Source organism: Dicentrarchus labrax, unplaced genomic scaffold, assembly GCF_905237075.1.
Source record: "Dicentrarchus labrax unplaced genomic scaffold, dlabrax2021, whole genome shotgun sequence".
Classification (NCBI taxonomy): Eukaryota; Metazoa; Chordata; class Actinopteri; family Moronidae; genus Dicentrarchus; species Dicentrarchus labrax.
This window is the reverse complement of record NW_026136701.1, coordinates 18,271,611-18,285,583: the sequence shown is the minus strand read 5'-3', so window position 1 is coordinate 18,285,583 and position 13,973 is coordinate 18,271,611. Positions and strand designations below refer to the sequence as shown.

Sequence of the window (13,973 nt, the reverse complement as noted above, 5' to 3'; positions counted from 1 at the left end):
CTATGCAGTTCCTAGATAGCCAGCAGAGGGAGCTCTACACTACAAAATAAACCCTTTCAAGTACAAATCTCATTGAGTACCCTACACTGTTTGTAATCGGACCAATAATCTATTCTTATAATTTTTATTTGAATATTAAACTGTATTCTAATAATATTATAAAAGTTATTGGGCAGGAGAATGCTATATTTTGAAAGAAGTCGGCAGGAAGATTTTGAGGAAGGAAAACATTTCTAAGAATGCACTTACTATCTGATCAGAGGAGAGGCGTAGTGACTTCCTGTAAGTATGTGGGCTGGGGTGGTGCTGACCATCTACTGGCTGCAGTCTCTCCTGACAGGATGCAGCACTCACCTCCTTGGCCTCTTCGTCACTGGATGAGTCTCCTGCTTTAGGCCTAAAAAAGGAAAATAAACAATTATTGTCTTTTTACTGTATATACATAGATTACTTGGCTGTGACCTTTGTACAGTTGTGGTTGTATATGTTTCTTTATTTTTCCGTCCCCATTCAATTATTTGTGCAACTTCTAAACTGTTTAAGGCTTAAAGCTGATTAAATACATTAAATTAAATTTGACTTAAAATACTCAGCATCTGATGACCCTGCCGAGACACCTTTGTTTGTCGACATTATCTGTCTGGTTTTATGAAGCTGTGGATTAGTTTTTTACGATGCCATGCTAGAGTTCAACGTGTCACTGAACTCATTTGACTTGACTTGTGTCTTCAGTATCAATAAAATCCTGCTACCACTTACGGCAAGGACAGTTTCTCCTGAGATATGGAGGGTCCTTCCTCCTCCAGATGAGAGTCCTCCTTAGTTTCAAGCTTAGTCTCCGACTAGAAGAATAAAGAGAAAATATCCGAACATATAAAGTAAGTATAAAAACAAAAGGATGTAAATATGGGAGTTGCATTAATATAATAACATGTGCACACCTGCTTGATTGTACTATCCGCCCTTTTTCGCCAGAACCACCAGCGGCCTGACTTCTTTGGCATTTTCTCCTTCATCCAGGCCTCCTCTGTAGCCTAGAAAAACAAGAATACAAAAACAATTAATGAGCATGTTGCCAATTTAAGATGATCCAACATTACTGACAACACAGAACAGAAAACCAAGATCAGTTACCTTTGGTAAATTCTTCTGAAATGCTTGTAGACTTAGAATCAAGGGTGCAGCTAGTGTCCAATTATAATACCTGAGAACACAGACATTAGTTCAGAGACCATATTAACCATATACTTAATATATCTCTTCCACACTTGTGAAATAAAAATGCTTTACTTACCTATTTCCTATCTTCACTACAAGGTTAGGGTTATCTATAATTGCCGGGTTTTCAGCAAATTCATGATAGGTGATGATATGCTCCATGAACCTTTCTGCAAACACAGGAGGGAGAGGAACATTAATTAAAGACAGCAGATGAAAAGGTCAGTGGTGGTGAGACATAACATCTTACTTAAAGCCACACAGAAAGGTCAGGAAACTTTTTCTTCCATCAGCCACAGAAGCTGTGCCAAACACTTCCAGAAGGGTGTATATGTATGTATGTATGTATGTATGTATGTATGTATGTATGTATGTATATATATATATATATATATATATATATATATATATATATATATATTTAATTTACAGATGCATATGAAGATCAGAGAGAAAGACAGAGTGGTTGAAAAACAAGACAGAAAGTACTGGGATTCATCCCCAGTAAAATAACATGTTTCCTTAAAAGGAAATGTGGGTGCAGGCATTGTTACTGTTAAACGCACAGAGCTGAATATATAAGGAAGTCTATTGGCTGAGGTTAACTTCCTGTCCTGCACAGAAGTACTAAGTGTACTTTCGTGTACATTTTTTATGAGTGCCATTCTGGTGTACCTTTGGATATTTCAGCATTTTCTGTGAGGCCTCCACACAGAGAAAGAGTGACGTCGGGGAGGTCACTTGCTGAGTCAGACAGACACTCTGTCCCGCTGTCAGCCGCTGCACTACCCACCGACTGTGGAGACTGTGAACCAGAGGGCATCTCTGAGTCCATCCAGTGCTTAGTCGCCGCCTCAGACTCACTGGAAGAAACAAAAGAGAAAACTATGTCAAAATACTGGTCCTTAAGGCTTTCAGTGTTATTTTAGGAGAAGAATATTTTTGCTATGCTTATTTTTAAACTAGACCACATTTAGCTTTCCATTTCTATTTAAAACAGGTCAAGCAGTAGCATTAATTAGGTGACTCTTTCATAACTAACCTCTTAGGAAAATACCGTGCAGCAACATCAGGTTCAAGTACATTCAGGTCATCTAGGTAGATATCCTCAGGACCCTGATGCTGGCTCCTCTTTGGGACACCTTCATTCAACAATAGAATCATGTATGAGTTAATGCACAATCATAACTAGTGCTAACCAGGAGATGGCTGAAAAAGTGGCAATATATAAACGTACCTTTCTTCTTCGAGGGTGAATCACTCAGTTGGCTGTTGGAAGGGGTGGAGGTTGCCACGTTGGATGGCAGGACATCCAGGGGCTCTGTGGGGGTTATGGGGCTCACAGAGGTTATAGGGCTGACAGATGCGAGAGGATTTATAGGTGTTACAGTGGTGATAGGGGTGCGTGGCTCGGGCTTGACAATGGTACACACTGAGCAGGAAGCACCATCTTCCTTTTCAATATCAGTCTCATTCTCCATGGCCTCAGAGCTGAGGATGACGCGGAAGTGGGTGCTCTCTGATGGGGTGATGGTCACTGTTTTTAGTAGTTCTGGTCTCTCTTTTTTGGTGACCTGGATATTGGATATCAGGGAAAACAAAAGTTATTAAAACAAGAGCATACAGAAAATAATGTATACCAGTTGAAGTGGAGAGAAGTTTTTACCCTGGTTGTTTCTGGAAACTCTCCCCAGGTCCACTGCATGTGGGACTCAGCTCTAAGCAAACTCTCTGAGGGCCTGACCATCAGTTCAGAGTCACTCTTTGGGGAAAAGGCCTGAGACAAGCCATGACTAAAGGGAAAGATAAACAAATGCAAACAGTCTGTTTAGTTATCTCTTTTACGCTCTCGCCAGTTGCTCTATGTTCATGTCAATACATACCTGTCATCTGCCGGCCAGTCCCCATCAGACAGTGGATAACCATCCAGACTGTGTCTGGCTGCGGGTAATTTGGGGTCAATGTCTCGCATTGTGGTCACTGAAGGTGACCTAAATCCAGGATGAAACATAAATTAATCAGATAAATTAACACAGTTCTATTTAAACAGATCTTAGCTACAGCAGCGATCACTGACTCTGAACCTACCTTGAGACACGTGATGCAACTTCCTCATCAGAGCTCAGGTCCATCTCAAAGATCTCTTCATTTTGCCCAGTGCTGGACATAGCAGCGGTCGTAGCAGCAGGTGCGTTAGCAGCAATAGTATTACCAGTGGTGACTGACATGGGCGGGGTCAGCTCCTCTCTTCGGGGGTCTCCTTTGTGCTTCTTCCTCCGTTTCTTCTTCTTTTTTGTGGCCATGGTGCTGGGAGCAGGAGGCTCGGGTGGGTCTTCTGGGTCAGCAGGGTCATCCTCCAGATCTTTTGCTGCCCTGTGCTCAACCTCTGAGATCCAGAACAGGTGACTCTCGGTGGGGATTGGGGAGGTGGCCAGGTGGGCAGGGACAATCTGCTAAAAGGATCAAGTGAGAGTGTAGGAACTTAAGGATTAAGACATGTTTAATGAGCCCAACTGTGAAGCTTATGACTCAAGTCCAGAACAGACCTGTGGTCACAAAGAAAAAAATCTGAAAGCTTGAGCAATTGACCCTAATTGCACCAGAAAAATTTAACAACTGCATAACAGTGGAGTAATTTCTTCACACAAACATTGCCCAACACATGTACTTTAGGACTGTTGTAGGCGTTAATAACTGTTGTTGGGTTAAGTGGTCATGAGACACCATCTTTCTGGTGTAGTGTGTACAAAAACACTGCACTGAATCACTGAAAGATTTCTTTGAATAAAAAATATATTTGTGAAGGATGACATTGGCTACTACGCTGAAACACAAACTTATCTCATTCTAAAAAAGGTTTTGAGTCTTTGCTTCACAAGCAACACAACAAATTAGAAACCTGGAAACTGTCCATTCAATATCTCACTTTAGCTTTATTAATATTTGTAGTGAATTGGGTGCTTACATTCTGCTGCTCAGATTCCTGAACAAAAAAGGCCTCTCCATTGTCACCAAGCTTCATGTGCAGGTCTACAGGTTCTCCATTCACTTCAATGTCGATCTGGAAGAATTACAAGCAATGTAATAGTACAGTCATTTTAAAGTACCTTTTTATGAAGAAATCAAAATCCTTATCAGCATGTGTATGTATTAATCCATATAAATGTGACGATGCCTTTTTAATTGATTTTAAAGTAAATTAGGTCTTGTTATACTTCTGACATGTGCTGCACAGAGCGACTGTAGCTACTTAGAGCCCCATCTTTCTCCCGGGGCTGTGCAAAAACCTAATAAGTGTATGGCTCCTACGGGGCTCGCATTGTGTGGAGCCTGCCAATGAAACAGGGCCATTCATGTTTGCCAGCTAAACCCCCAGTAGACCCGAGGCCATTCAGAAACTTGACACCACAAAAGCAAAAACCAGGTCACGTCTGGCAGAGACTACAGAGAGGGCAGCAGTCTGCCCAGTCTGACAACCTGAAACCAAATCATCAATATTAATTCTCAAACCAACATCATCTGTTTTGTACAACTCTTGTGGACTGTCATGTTTTATCTTTCCTTTTGCTTCTGTCCTTTACTGCCGGTGTGGTTTCTCAGCAGCCTCAAGATTTAATTTCACTCCGCTCAGGGTTGCTGAGGGAAATTTCAGTATGGCGATTGATGGCTGGGAATTTCAATGCCCAATTAATAATGAGCCAGAATAAATGAGGGTCCTCTTCAACCTTTCACTGTTGGCGACAGGTCACTTGAGTGGCTGAGTTGTGGATTTGCCAACACCATGCTGGATTACTGGAATTAGTGGAGGCAATGCCTGCAGATGCCTCAAAATTAAAGCATAATATTGGGTTGTTTCTCTCTGACAGCACTAGCCAATGTGACTTTTGAGGCTCATGCTTAGTTCTCACCAGAAAAGGGAATAAAAGAGGAACTATTTATGCATAGCTGAGTTTAGTTATAAACCGAAATATTTTTCGAGTCAAACAGTACTTTAAAAACATTTGTGGTTGCCAACTAAAGTGACTAATGTATGGGGACAGATACACTATCCACAGCCAGAATGTAATTAGTATTTGGCTGGCAACTCCAGTTTGATTCCCACTCTGAATTTTTAAAAATATGTGCATGTCAGGAAGACAATTTTGTTGGTAACTTCTAAAAATATATATATATTTAGCAGCAGCCCTCGAGGAATCTGATCTGAACTCAGGGACACATGCATAACTGTTTGTTACACAACAGCCCTTGTTGTGGAGGCCTTCTTCTTCTTCACGTTTCCTCCCCCTCCCACACATTCAAGTTGTAGAGCTGTTGCCATAGGAACCACTCATTCAGTCCCCTCTCCGAGCCCATCAGCATTCTGGGTAGGTGGTGAGACGGTGTCAAACCCCCTGGAAATCATCACCCACTCTGGTCCACAAGCAGGGAAATAAGCTTTTTTCAAGTCAGAGCACACCAATACTGTTCTAATAATAGATGCCACGGACAAGTTCACCATTAATAATGGTGGTGGGGAAATTTTTTTTTTATTTTAGCCATCACTAATTGATGCTAAAGAATATTATTTATATAGGCTGATAACCTCGGGTAACCCAAGTTTCCCTTACAGGAAAGCTTATGTTAACTGATGCTAAAACAGGTTTCTATTACAATCCTTAAAGTAGACCTGCTATTTTTAAAATACATAATATTTAGTGCTCCCATTTACCTACATCAAAACTACTATAGAAACAGCCTTAGCTCCCCCTACCCATCAATTAGGCCATCGCAAAGGTGCTACAGAAATGCTATTATCTCAAGGGAGAAGTGAGTGCTAAAATTAGCATCATTGTTCCTGAACCATGATTAATTAGATCGTCTCTCCAGGCAAGAATATATAGTAACAACTACTATCAATGAGGGAGAAAAGCCCAGAACATGCCATCTGTTCTGCAAACATAACCAAACATTTCGTTGAATGATTCAAAAGATGCTCCATTGAAACCATTAATTCTGGCTGAAATCCCATACATCCGAATGGGTAACTTGACTGGTAAATGGGGCAGCCTATATTCATTAGGGTTGAGCGATTGGACAGATATATTGGCTATCTGCGATTGGCTCAGTCCATCAGCAGTATTTTTTTTTGCAATTTGTTGGGTGATTGTAATTTTATTTTGCTAATTTAATACTCAGTGACAAACGTTCAGTGGCACAGTACTGAGCAACTGCAGATCCAGTGTATTTTCACATCTAACTACAGTGATTTAAGGGTTTAGTTCAACTAGTTTGTCGACAGGGAATATAGTTACAAGGTGATTTGCAGAGGCTCCAAACAACACTAACTCTGGGTAAGATGGGGACACAGCAGGGACAGCCCAGGACAGGAAAGAGACAGGCAAGGAGAGGAGAGGCACAAAGCAGGTAGAGGAATAATATTTTCAGGTCTAACTCTGTTAGATGGTTAGACACCAGAGTTAGTGATTGCACAACAGTGTAAAGATCAATAAAGATGGTTTGGTCAGTTTTATTTTGTTTCCGTCAGGTTGAATGAAGTGTGTTTTAAAATTGCTAACAAGGGGTTAGTTCGGTATAAGAGAGAAACTTTAATTTAGAGGGTGTATGGTTGTATTTTCTGTTTAATGCAGAAAATAGTTGTTTCTCCTTTCCTTTCTTGATATTTGGTGAGTTTATTTTCTTTATCAAAGTTGTGAGAGCTTGTCACACGTAGTGAACTCGCCGCTCATCTCAGCTGAAACTACTGGGGTGGTGATCAGGGGGTGTCAGGGGGCATTCGCACAGCATACAAATATATCGGCAATCGATGAAGGTGGCCGATTGGAAATGTTTTAACATATCACCCAACCCTTATATTCAGTGAGGTAGACAGATGACCCAAACCATGAATTGTGCACGGTTTTCTGCAACTTATGAACATAACAGAAAGCAAAACTTCAAACAAAACCTCTGTAAATATAATTAAATGTTAATGTTTTTTAGTTAATGTGATGTTAACTGCTCAGGTTCATGTTTAAATTGTCTTGAAGACTTATTAAACTGCGGCAATATATCAAAATATTAACTAAAGTACACATAGTGAGAGATAGGGTCTGCTTCTTCAAAGGGGGAAACAAAACATTCTGTAGCTCGCGCACACTTCTTAAAACTTACCACTTTCTCTTTGGAGCGCAGTACACCGAGTTTGCCGAAGCGTACGTGGAATGGTGAGCACTGGTAGCTGCCATCTCTCTGGCGGACGACCACAACATCGATGCAGCCCGATAGCGTGGCCTGATTAATTCCCTTGTACAGTTCTTTGACGGTTACCAGCACCTGACCTGCCAGCTGGCCCACGTAGTTCATAGTGTCCGCCTAGAGGGGGGGGAAGCACAAAATATTTGCTGAGTCAAGGCAAAGACAGGATGAGGGTGTATTGTTCAGCAAGAGTCCAGAAGAGGACACACACACAGCGCAGAGTCTAATAGTGCGCTCTCAGTCTATCCACTGTTGTTTCTTCTTTTAAGTATCTTCTTCTGGACAGTCGTGCTGTCTCATTCTCTTTCATCTCTCAGCTCCCTCTCTGCCTGCCCTGTGGTGTCTGTTATCTCCTGACCTGCATACAGACGGCCAGAGTGCCACTGTTATCCTGTCACTGGCCGCTGTCCCACATGAACAACATCAGAGAAGGGGGGGGCTGATGGCTGGGCTGAAACAATGAGAAGAGACAACCTCACACAGAGTTCCCACTGCTGCCATGGAAGCAACTGACTTCCTGTTTACATTCATAACTCCCTGCTAAGTATATCAAATACAATATGAATAGGCATAGTTCTGTGGCTATAATTATATGGACTTAAACATTTTCTCGAAGCATTTTTTGTCACTAGGGAGATGCTGTTTGACTTTTATAGGCTTTTACGAGCAATCTGTTGAAGCTACTAAATCAGAGAGAAAATTACTCGCAGGGCTGGGCTAATAGTACATAATCACACAAACTATCAGACCTTCCTGTGGCTCCTTTACTGAACTAGATTATTTGCAGCCATTTGGTCACCATGACACAAAGTGCATTCAACTATTAACTTAGCAAACATAATTTTGGTTTGCTTGGGTCAGGGTCTAGTTTAGTGGGGCTTGTAAATACGTTCCACTGTTGACTTCATTGGGTTTCAACTGAAATGCTCCTATCTCACACTGACCTTTTGTTCGGATTCTAGCTATGAGAGCAGTGACTGAGGGGGGCGGGGGGGTAAGAGAATAGGGGCATTTATGCAATGGTGGCATCATGGAATATGGGAAACTGGCATGATTACCAGAGAGAGTAAGCTATTGAAGAAAAAGCAATCAAATATGAAAATATTCAGACTAAACAGAATCATTTCGACACACAGAGAGGCAACCGCCATTAAATAAAACAGTCATCAGTGTTGACTGTTCCAACTATTGCACAGGGGTTAAGGTGACTTGATGTGAGGCCTTCTGTCAACAACAGGAAGCTCTCAATTCTTTCTAAGAGCTTCACCCCAGAATTGTAGAAAAGGACGATAGAAAAATACAACTCATGCCCATGTTAGAGCCAAACTCAAAAAAGGTTGCTATACAATGGAATCTATTATACTAAAGTTAATTTTACTACATCTGCTTGTATGGCAAAAGGAAGTTCTATAAAAGATGTGTTATTAAAAAGCTGGAATATTTAATATACATATTACCAAGTGATCCTTCAGCTGCCCCTGAAGATTTTATTCTAATGAAACTTAAAATTCATAATGAAAGCTGAGCAATCTGGTCAGTGGACCATTTGAATATCTGGAAAACAAACTATCATAGCTAGAAAACCACATCTTCATAATCACTACAGAGGTCATCCTAAAACAAAGGCAGTGTGATTATTACCATTTTCAGCATTGTAAACTCAAGTGAGTGAACATTTTAAATGGATTTGTGTTTTAGTCTACAACAAATAGACAGCTAGATTAAACCAGATCCATAATTTATCAAGACTCAAGTACACTCAATTGACATCAACCAAGCACTTGAAAACTGTAATACATAGAGGGCCAGTGAACTCAAACATGGTCTGGAGAATAAAAAAGCAACACAGCTTAGCAGCAATACAATTTCACTGTGCCTTTGTCGGGGGTAAAATGTCCATATGGCATATTGTTTGTCAATTCTATGTATGTTTGTACATTAACCTGGATTTTCAGTATCTCTGGAAACTAAAAATGGTCTTGTTAACGTCACCTAGATAAGACATGGTATAGATGTGGAGCATTAATTAACTTTCACTTTTATTTTGACACCACTGAATGTCAGATTCAAAGCGCAGAAAGCAGACACATAAAACATCTATGAAGATCGTTATATGATAGGGAATAGTAGGGCTGGGCGATAAGTCGATTTTATTGATTAATTCGAATTTGTAGTTAAACATTTATTTTTAGTTAAAATCGGTTTTCTCTTAAACTTCCACAACACCGGCGCTCTCTTTGGGCTCCCATAGGTCAGAGTGCGCTGACCCCTGCCCCCGCCTGTCCACAGATACACACAACATGGCAGCAAGCAAACTAACCCAAAAAAGGCTCAGTGTCGTTGGTTGTTTGGAACTGGTTTGATTTTGTGGCGTCCGACAGTGAACAAACCACGACCCACTGCAAAGTTTGTTTGAAAGCTGTTGCAACCAAAGGTAGCAGTACGACCAATTTATTCCAGCACCTCAAGCAGAGGCATGCAGCCGAGTGGGAGAAATGTTGCTCTCTGCGAGATAAACAGGACCGCAGCCCACAAACACCCGCTAAAAACAGTCTACAAAAAAAAAACAAAAAAAAACACGATTAAAATCGTAAAACGGGTTTGGTGTGAAAAAATCGGAGATTTTATTTTTAAGCCATATCGCCCAGCCCTAGGGAATAGTCAACATCAAAACCGGAGCTCTTTGGAAAGGTAGCAGTATTCAGTTATCTAGAACACAGTCACGTGTGACTGATATGCTTCACCTGCTGCAGCCCATTGTCTTCTTTCAATGTCAACTCAGAAGTATTAATACACACAACTAGTAGCTTATATCGCCAGACCAAATGAAGCTGGACAAGCTTAGTATTTTGGTTAAGAAATGACTAGCTGACAGGTGATTTGTGCTTCAGGACTAAGCCTGAATATTTCTGAACATCTCAAATACAAACACTATTTCAGTATCACCCTCTTCTTTCACAGTCTAACATATCCCTAAAAAAAAAAAAAAAAAACACTAGTTCTGACTGCAGCCCCAAAACTGACATCACCCATCTGATTCACTGTGGCCAGGTATCAAGCCACTAAGCTTGGCCACACAACAAAACCAATAAGCCAAGCAACCTGCCAAACCAAACAATACATGATGACGAACAGTGTAGTAGGTCCTCCAGCATCAGGCCCAAGCTGAGACTAAATAAGAGACCTGTCAGCACTGACTCACCAGGGACCAAGACGACCTCAGAGACGAGGACTCATCCTGTTCACTGTTGTCTGTGTTGTCCTCTGTGTTGCTTCCCAGGAGGTCCCAGTCCCCCCAGGATCTCTGTCTCTTCATCACTGTTAGTGGAGCACCAGCTCTTACTTTACCCACCTAAGGGAGCATTTTTTTCCGCCCACAGATTGGGACGATAATGCTTCCCTGCCATCCTGAATCCAATCTCAAATATGGCCCACCTAATCACGTTGAAATAACCATCCCAGGGGTAAATACCAGGACACCGCCAACGGCGATTGTGCAATGTTGTCATAAACTTTGTCATCTTTCTTCTGGGGCTATTCTTTGCAGGATATACACTTGTGCTCATCCAGTCAGCTGACAGGACACAAAAGGGTTCAGCCAATGGGAAGGCCTCGTTAAAGTGGCGGTGCATGGCTGATAAGGGACAGCTAATTCCTGTGAACGGCTATGCAATGTTTTTTCCCTGATAAGAGTACAAGCTCAGGAAAAAAAACCAAGCAGTACAGCATGACGTTCTTGCACAGTCAGTCACATGTACGCCTGTACGGTACAATCGTTGCTGCGTGTGCTTGTTGTTGTGAATGAGTAATGGGGGGGGGTGATAACATTGATTGGCTGCAGGAGTCAACCAATGGAATATTCAGTACATTGGACTTCAACATGTTGATCTTTCGTTCTTCATTACCCTTCACCTTGACATGTGATCACAAAAGAAAACATGGGAAAGTTCAGTGAACACTTCAAGGGATCAACTCTCAGGGGATTAGTCTATACTAAAAATCAACACAGCTTCCTGAAATAAGCCCAAGTGCTAATTTTAATCATATCTACATTTAGTACAGACGGAGTGGGTGCACTCAAGATACCGCAGTCCAAACAATGATGAATTCAAACATGTTTTTGTCATCAGGAGGTTCTCAGTGGTCTGACTATTCTCCTGCCTGGTTTAGCTCCGGAGTGAATGCGTAAGATAAACATAATGCATGAGGCTCTTCCAAAAAGGCCTCACTCGGTCCTACGGTCCCATCTGCTAAGCCTTTTGTAAACACTATCAAACAAAACACTGACTCCCACCGAGAGCAAGGCTGTTGGTTCATCCTCCCTGTGTGTTAGGATCTGTTCTGTGTTTGAATATTTGACAAGAGTCCTGCATAAATACATTAATGCTTCCCTTTAAGAAATGTTATGGTAAAAAAAGGAAGAGCATTTCCTTTAATAAATGCATACTGTCCTTGTACAGTTAAGAATTACAAGACCAGGAGTACTGTGGTCCTAGTTAGTCTTACTGAACAATTATGGTCTTCATCTGGAAGGATTCAGTGCATGTTTGTTTTGATGAAGTGAAAAAAGGAATCAGTCCTGTGACCGAGCTGGGCCAACCAGACAGCACAAGGCTCATGTTACACTCTTTCAAGTATGAGGTTACACCAAACTGCACCAAAATGAGTCTACTTGTTATGTGTGTAACATAAACCACGACAACCACAACCCCAGACAAACAGTGTTGACTTTCATTTTTACACATTCGGCAGTAAATGCAGCCTTTTTCATGGGGACGTTGAAATCAAATAAACAATCAAATTTTTTTTTTTTTTTTTTTTTTTTAAAGCTGTAGGATTAAAGTTACATCCCGTGACAAAAAAGAAACCACTGTAAAGTATTTGTTTTTGCTTTTAAGTGAAGGGACATTACAACCATTGTTTACCCAATCACCCTCAGTTGCAGCAAGTGTCGAAAAGGGAAGTCTGGGCAAACGCTTTTCATGTCGGGTAAACTACAAAAAGTCTTGAGACTAAATTCAGACTCACTGTATATAAGCTATAAACAATGCACACTGAGCTGTCACGTTGCTAGGTACGCCCAAGCTAACGGATGCACTAACAGCCCTGCAATAAATCTATTTCAGAGATGTGTTGATTCAAGTCCTTTATGGTCTTGTTATGCATTACACTGGTTAAGTGTTTCTAATATTCAGCCTGGAGAAAACAACACAACGCAACAGCTCCACAAACTATAGCCTCAAGAATTTGAATTCAACACCTCTCAAGTTTCAACAAGAACCAAACAGACATGAAACAAGTTTTAAATGGAAGTTTGTTATTAGACTTCATTAGTTTTAGCTAATAAACCTCCTGTCAACTGAGTAGAAATGAGTTAAACTGTACTGCTCACCGAGGTGTCATAACAGAGCTGGGGGTTACATAAGGACAGTGATACACTGGCTTCAGTGTCAATGATTAAGTGACAGTAACAGTGTGAGACTACACATTTACATAAAATGCCCAGTTGTTATAGTTCTTAACTTAAAACAAAAGCCCACTAAAGTTGTTGGTTCGTGTGTTGTTGTTTTTCAGTACCACCCACAGACAGGTGCTTTATTTGATGAGGTGGCAGCGCTGTTTACGAGCCGAGAAAGACGTGACCTAACCACACAACAAGTAAACTACCTTACATGTCGCACAATTTATTTATTTATTTATTTAGGGGGGGCTAAAAAATGCTAATCTAAGAGATTAAAATCTTGATTGGAAATGCCACCAGTGAACAAGCGACGTTATGACATGAACGGAAACTGCCGGAAATAAACGAACAGAAACCAAAAAAAAAAAAAAAAAAAAAACAACAACTTAAAATGTGAATCATGTTGACTGTGTGTTTAATGATTGTAGAGATATAAGCCGTACACAGAGGAGCAGAGAACAGAGTACAGAGTAAAATAAATGAATGGAGACGAGGCTCCGCTAACGCTCGACTAGCTTCGGTGTTACCGTTAGCTAATAGCAAACGGTGAAACGGTAACAGTCGCTGCTCACGCTACGTCGCCCGGTTTCAATGAAAAGTGGTCACGTTACATTTCACACGTTGATGAATGGATTTCTAAAGCCTCTAGCTGTGTTACTCCGAGTTAAATAAACCCCATTTAGAGCTCAAGATATGTTAGCCAGCTGGCAGGCTAGCTAACATTAGCCGACGGTACAATCAGAAATATGCATTATCACAGGCAGGAGCGAGCGGCCATCAAAAAAAAAAAAAAAAAAAAAAAAAATGGTTTGAAATCAACCCAAATCGCTAACTATTTACCTTTCGGTTACTTCCGCGGGGAGGCTGCCGATGAAGGACGCTGTGGTGTCTTCAGTGAGTCCCCATATTTGTGCCTGTGAAACTCCTCCAAAAAAAGAAAAGCCTCCTGACGTGTCGGTGCCTGGACCACCGTGGCTGACTGGTGCGGCTGGAAACACTGGGAGCCGGAGTTGATGGGACAGGGAGCCGCACGGTGGCGGCGCTCTCGCACAGCTGCTCC

At 41.3% G+C, this 13,973-nt stretch overlaps 1 protein-coding gene across 6 annotated transcripts in view; it reads right to left on the bottom strand.

Annotated features, from left to right (window-relative positions):
* Window positions 1-13,973, bottom strand: part of lpin2 (lipin 2) — a 22,242-nt gene extending 8,269 nt beyond the window's left edge. For 2 of the 6 annotated variants that reach the window (XM_051410857.1, XM_051411579.1), the window contains exons 1-14: window positions 10,655-11,003; window positions 7,369-7,569; window positions 4,184-4,279; window positions 3,307-3,671; window positions 3,102-3,209; window positions 2,885-3,011; window positions 2,456-2,792; window positions 2,261-2,360; window positions 1,894-2,081; window positions 1,295-1,388; window positions 1,135-1,204; window positions 942-1,034; window positions 760-842; window positions 250-397 (exon numbers count right to left, since the gene is read on the bottom strand). In XM_051410857.1, the coding sequence (XP_051266817.1) occupies window positions 250-397; window positions 760-842; window positions 942-1,034; window positions 1,135-1,204; window positions 1,295-1,388; window positions 1,894-2,081; window positions 2,261-2,360; window positions 2,456-2,792; window positions 2,885-3,011; window positions 3,102-3,209; window positions 3,307-3,671; window positions 4,184-4,279; window positions 7,369-7,569; window positions 10,655-10,768 (2,124 nt within the window). In that variant the 5' untranslated portion in view covers window positions 10,769-11,003. Of the gene's footprint in view, window positions 1-249; window positions 398-759; window positions 843-941; window positions 1,035-1,134; window positions 1,205-1,294; window positions 1,389-1,893; window positions 2,082-2,260; window positions 2,361-2,455; window positions 2,793-2,884; window positions 3,012-3,101; window positions 3,210-3,306; window positions 3,672-4,183; window positions 4,280-7,368; window positions 7,570-7,810; window positions 7,904-10,654; window positions 11,004-13,753 lie in introns of those variants that run through there. The other 4 variants (XM_051414011.1, XM_051413228.1, XM_051414812.1 and 1 more) reach the window with 4 other exon arrangements.